Genomic DNA, 6000 nt, shown 5'->3' with positions numbered 1-6000 from the left:
TGGTTCTCTATCATTTCAAAATAAACTATAAACTCTTTTTTTACTTTTAAATCTCTTCACAGTTCAACCACAATCTAGAGGAAAAAAGAAAAGATGGAAGGAAGGAAGGAACGAAGGAAGGAAGGAAGAGAGGGAGGGAGGGAGGAAGGAAGGAGGAAGGAAGGGGAAGGAAGGAGGGAAGAAAGGAAAGGAAGGAAGGGAGGGAGGCAGAAAGGGAGTTAGGAAGGAAGGGAGGGAGGGACAAAAGGAGGAAGGAAGGGAGGGAGGGAGAGAGGGAGGAAAAAAGGAAGGAAGGAAGGGAGGAAGGAAGGGAGGGAAGAAGGAAGGGAGAAAAATGGAAAGAGATTGCATGTTGTCTCCTCCATGAGGTTATGAGTTTCCTAAGGGCAGAAACTGTCTTTTCCCTATTTTTGCACCTCCAGCATTTAGTACAGTACCAGCAGTTAGTGGATACTTTATGTTTATTATTGATTGATAGCACAATTGTGTCCTAAACAAACAAAAAGAAACTTACTCAGGTTCCCTTCATGACCTCAATTGTACCAGCTTCTTAGTCAATGGAAGCCTTGGTTTCCCCTTCTACACGTCACTAACACGGCTCTCCTTTCCCAGGATGTTGATCATCATACATCAAAAACAATAAGAAGCACAAGGTATTATGAGATGCAGTACCGGAATGAAGTGTTTTTAATATGGTGTTCTCCCGTTAGAGTGGCTGAGTGAAACAGACCTGGCCTGAAATTCATTAGATGGAAGCAAAAAAAGACCCCCACAAGAGGACCGTGATGAAAGTTTTAGTGGGAAACTGACGGAATCCAGGCCACTGGATATGAAAGTAGAAGCAGGAGCTCCTTGGAACCAGCTGCAGCCTGAGTCTGTATCCCCCACGGCCGTAGCAATGGAAACAGATGGATTACCTCTATTTCTAGAAGTTGGTTAGCTACCAGTGCTACCAGCAGTGGCAACAGACAGCACCACCCTGACTGACCACAATGATCAAGGGCTGCTTCTTACTCTTCTCAATGTGATCACAGATCTAATTATTTCATCAGTTTCTTTTAAATAATCATTAGGTGTATTAATTAAGCACCTACCATATTCCTCAGCATCTTGCTGGGTTTTAGATATGCAAAGAGCATGAAAATCAGCTAAATTGATTTTTGAAGCTTAAAAACTACTGGGAAGATGGTCACAGGCAAATACAGAACATGTACAAATATAAAGTGAATACACACATTCGTATCTATGTGTTTGTGGGGTTTTTTTTTTTAAATAAATAAAGTGAAAGGTTGGGAATTAATTGCTGTGGAAATCAAGGTATGGGAACCACAGAAGCTTGTTGAGCAAGGGAGTGGGATGGTCAGACCTATGTTTTTATATCATTTGACAATTGTATGAAGAATGGATGATTGGAAAGGGAAGAGATGGGAAGTGGAGAGACCAGTCAGGAAGCTATTGCAATAGTCCAGATATAAAAATGGTGATAAAGCTCTGGACTGGGGTGACTGGTGCATTTAGTCCTAGTAGGTAGGTGGGTGGCTGGGTAAACCTGAGACAGTAGGAAGAGCAAAATGAGACCTTTATTTCCTCCTTTCGTGACAGGCAGCACCACTGAGGGCACATGGGGTTTCCTCAGCCTTCATGTGGTTCCCCAAAGAGCTGCATTCAGCATTTCGGTGCCCCTCCTCCAACACTCTGAACTTGCTAAATGAGCCAGAGGGTATCATGCCATGGGAAAATGATTCAGTGTCCAATGCGGACAGCAGAGCTGTGACCTCTGCCTTTATCTGGATCCCAGTGGAGGATCCTCAATGACACAGTCCAGTTCTGGGAAGTGGGAACCTGGGAATTCATGTCCTACTACTAAAGACTCTTTCCTTTGAATGTTAGGCAAACTCTATGCCCTCAAACCATGACTTCAAGAATTAGTAATGGTTTCTTTTTCTTAAAAAAAAAAATGCAGCTCAGGCAGTAGAGTAAGTGTCAGTATAATAGGAAGAGGATTGAATTTGGAGATGCAGGATTTAACTTCAAATCTTGCTTTGTCATTTACTTCTTATGTGACCCTCCACAAATCTTGGATCTTTTTTAAAGATTACAAATTGAGGAGTAGAAGCAGATCTAATAAATGGAGATTTCTCCTATCTGAGATTTCCCCACATCCATGAAGTTACAGATCTGGCAAAAAATGACAATAATAATAACTTGCTTTACCAGAGCATTTTAAGGTTAACAAAGTAAAACTTGTAACAATCCCTTGAGCTAAGTAGGGCAGGTATGGTTGTACCCATTTTGCAGATGAGAATCCAAGCACAGAGAGGCTAAGTGACCTGCCCTTGACAATAATAATGCTAGTTAAGTATTATTAGTGCCAGGATTCGAATCAGAAGCAGCATGGTGTGCTAGAATTCATGTTGGTTTGTTCTGAAATCAAGAAGGTCTGAGTTTGTATTCTGGTTCTGTCACTTACTCCATGTGTGATCGTGGGCAAGTCATATGGACAATGTACATAATCTCTCTGGATCTCCGTTCTTTCTCCTGTTAAAATGAAGTATTTGGATTAGATAACCTCTGAGGTTCCTTACTTCTCTAGATCTGTGAACCTAAGGGAACTTGGACAAGCCACTGATCTCTCTTAGCTTCTGTCTATGTCTGGAAAACAAAGCAAATGAACCAGATATTCTCTAAAGTTACTTCTAAATTGAAATCTATGATCCTGACTCATAGGTTCTTTTGGTTACTACAAAATGGTGCCCAAACATGATTAAAATGGAAAGGACTTTGGTGATTGCCAATTCAGTTCTCAGAATTTGGTCCATGGAGTCCCCCAAACCATTTAAGGAGTTCAGAAGGTCAAAATCATTTTCATAATAATATTAAGATGTTTCATTTTCTAATATGGTAAAAATCAATAGATATAATCTACAAGGACAAAAACTCTTCAAAAAGGGAGGTTGTGGTTCTTTTTAAGAGTCTTAAAAGGGTCCTGAAGCCAAAAAATTTGAAAATCACTGACTTAATCCACCCTACCCCACCCTCACTTTACCATAAAAACCAGCTAAAACCCAGAAGCTACTTAGGACCCCTTTCCACCATATCCCATTGCCTCTTCTCTCCATTGAGGAGCAAGTTCCATTTTCCTCATTTCTTCTTCCTGAAAGTCTGAGTAGAATTTTTATTCTTTGGAATTGTATGAAAAGGCAGTGAGAACCCAATAAGGCTTATTTCTCAGGAGTAAGGGGGAAATGGAGAATCATAAGATGGAAGAATAAAAGGGAAGAAAAAAATTTTTACTTTTGAATTCCTTGGCTCCTATAGGCAACATCAAGTTCCAAGAGAACATTTGATCAATGTAAATTATCACTAAGAATGTCACAGCACACATAGAACAAATATCAACAATTTTATTGGTGACAAAAAATAATGTGCTTCATGCTGTTATCTACTAACTTTGAACCATCTGTTCTTATTCACTGTTCTTGATACAATTTCTTAGGTTGGTTTTAAAAGTATTAAAGGAGTTTTGCAACTTCCTGAAGACAATACATCTTGCTTTCTAATTCTTGTTTAATTCTGGACTCAAATCATTATTCCTTTGTATTGGATAGATAACATCTATACATGCATATGTTCATCATGCCTAAAAATATTAGTGCAATTTATAGTTTGAATAACTTCAGAAATGTAAATGCCACAAACATTTTTAAATGACATTTGAAAGATATATTATTTAATTTTCTAAAATTTAGATAGGTTTTTCATTAAAATTCAACTTTATAATTCTAGAAGAAAGATCATCCAAAGAATGAGGTTTTGACATGTACATGATAATTTTGTTTTGACCCCCACAAGAAAAAAATTCTACTGGAGATGAATCAAGGTACCAAGGTGGCCAAGAAAGACCCCCTCTACAAATCAACTTATTTGAGAAAGTATCATACAGGAGGTAATACATTCACATACAATCTGTAATGATAGGATCCTGGACTTGTTAAAATGAAAAATTTAAATGATAATTTAAAATTCACAAAACAAATTGCAAATAAAATTAAAATAATTAAACTTTTAACTGATATAGGTTTTTTAAAGACTATAGAATTTTAAGAAATTGCAAACAGGCAAATTTGAAAAAAAAATCTGGAAAAATAAATCAATTATACAAAGTGAAGTGAGTAGAACCAAGAGAATATTGTATACAATAACAGCAATATTATAAGGATGATCAACTGTGGATGATTTAGCTATTCTCAGTAATATAGTGGTTCAACACAATTCCGAAGGACTCTTGACAAAAATGCTAACTACCTCCAGAAAAAGAACTAAAAGAGTCTAAGTGCAGAGCAAAGAATACAATTTTTCATTTTCTGTGTGTTTTTTCCCCATGGTTTTTTTCTCCCTTAGGATCTGTGTGTCCTGTTACAACATGACTAATATGGCAATGTTTTTCATGATTGAAAATGTATAATCTATATTAATTTGTTTACTGTTTCAGGAAAGTGGGAGGTAAGGGAAGGAAAGAAAAAATTCAGAACTCAAATTTTTTAAAAATTATTGTTAAAATTGTCTTTACATGTCTTTAACATGTAAAACATGTACACACATAAGATTGTTTTTTAACATATAACTAAGGAAAAATTTAAAATAAATAAGAAAAGATAGTAGCATTTATGCTGCTAGAATTCTTAAAGCTTAAGGCTACACTATGATTTGGGAATTAATACACACATATGACTGAAGATCTTTATAAGATTAGAATTAAAAGGATTAATTAGTCTAATCTCTTCATTTTGCAGATGGAGAAACTGAGGCTCTAAGAATTATGTGATTTGCCAAGATCACATACATGGAGCAAGCATCAAATGTGGAATTTGAACTTCCAACTCCTATGAGTCCAGAGCCAGTTCTCTTTCTGGGCTGACCATCCAACTATATGGCATCATCTGAACAAAGGACAAGGGCTCAAATGATGTCCTCATATTATCAGGTGAAAATGAAAAATGTCCTGCCCCATCTTCAGCCTTCTGCCTGTTGCTCCCACATTGAGCTTCTACAAAGTCATGGGTGAGAGCTTCACGGAACAGACAGACGTGAAAGGAGCACAGAATGCATTAGGGGAGGGAATGTCCAAAAAGAGGAGGTCGAAGATTGCATAGAGATTTTTGGAGAAAGTAGCACCATTCGCTCCTGAGAGCCTTTAATGGATGCACCCTAAATCTGGGACCCAGGCGAAGGTTGTGTCCTTGGAGCACACATGAAAGCAGACCAATAACAGCCAGGAAGAACCTCTCAGGGAGCGGAGCAGGGAATGGGAAGTCACCCAGACGCTCTATTTGGATCCTTGGCTATCTACAGTGTCCTGAGCTTGGGGCAGGAGCGACGCAGCCAGCTTGGTGAGGGCCTTAGCAATGACATCTAAGTGGCCATTCATTGTCCTCAGCTCCACAAGGATGTTCCCCACATCTGCTTCCAGACTTGGGGTGGCTGCAGGAACCTGTCTGGAGCTCGAAGGACCCCCATGAGACGTGAGAGACGGGCAGGCCTCTGGGGCTGACCGTTCCTCCACACTTACTCCTTGACCCTCTCCCTCTCTCCCGCTCATGTGCAAAGTTCTGTCTCTGCCTCGCTCTGGGGCCTGAGCTGCTCCCGCCGTGGCAAGCACGTTCTCCGGCCCATCTCCGGGGCCTCTTCTTGGGGGTGTCGCCGAGGTGAGACTGGGCAGCCAATCAACCAGGCGAGGGGCTGGTTCTGGGGAGGTGGCCAAAGGGGAGTAAAGTCCGGCATGTCTAGCAGTGCCAGAGCTGGCTTTGGGGGCCAACGGAAGCAGCGAGGGCAGCAGGGGCTGTAGTGCTGAGGAGGGGGGCGAATACGGTGGGGGGATGTGCTCACAGGAGGACGACGGGGAGGGCAGATCTGTGGTGGAGCGGGCCGGCTCTTCAGAAGAAAGGAACAACGTGGTAGAAGATGGGGAGTCCAGGCTGCTGGGTTCTGAATCTGTTAAAG

General features: G+C 40.4%; 1 protein-coding gene across 1 annotated transcript in view; it reads right to left on the bottom strand.

Moving 5' to 3' along the window:
• Positions 1-3390: 3390 nt before the first annotated feature.
• Positions 3391-6000, bottom strand: part of RUNX2 (RUNX family transcription factor 2) — a 456664-nt gene continuing 454054 nt past the window's right edge. Inside the window, exon 8 of the mRNA XM_051997072.1 lies at positions 3391-5991. Coding sequence (XP_051853032.1) covers positions 5327-5991 — 665 coding nt within the window. The 3' untranslated portion in view covers positions 3391-5326. The remainder of the gene's footprint in view (positions 5992-6000) is intronic.

The sequence above is a fragment of the Antechinus flavipes genome, chromosome 4, assembly GCF_016432865.1.
Source record: "Antechinus flavipes isolate AdamAnt ecotype Samford, QLD, Australia chromosome 4, AdamAnt_v2, whole genome shotgun sequence".
NCBI lineage: Eukaryota > Metazoa > Chordata > Mammalia > Dasyuromorphia > Dasyuridae > Antechinus > Antechinus flavipes.
This window is presented reverse-complemented; position numbering and strand designations above follow the sequence as displayed.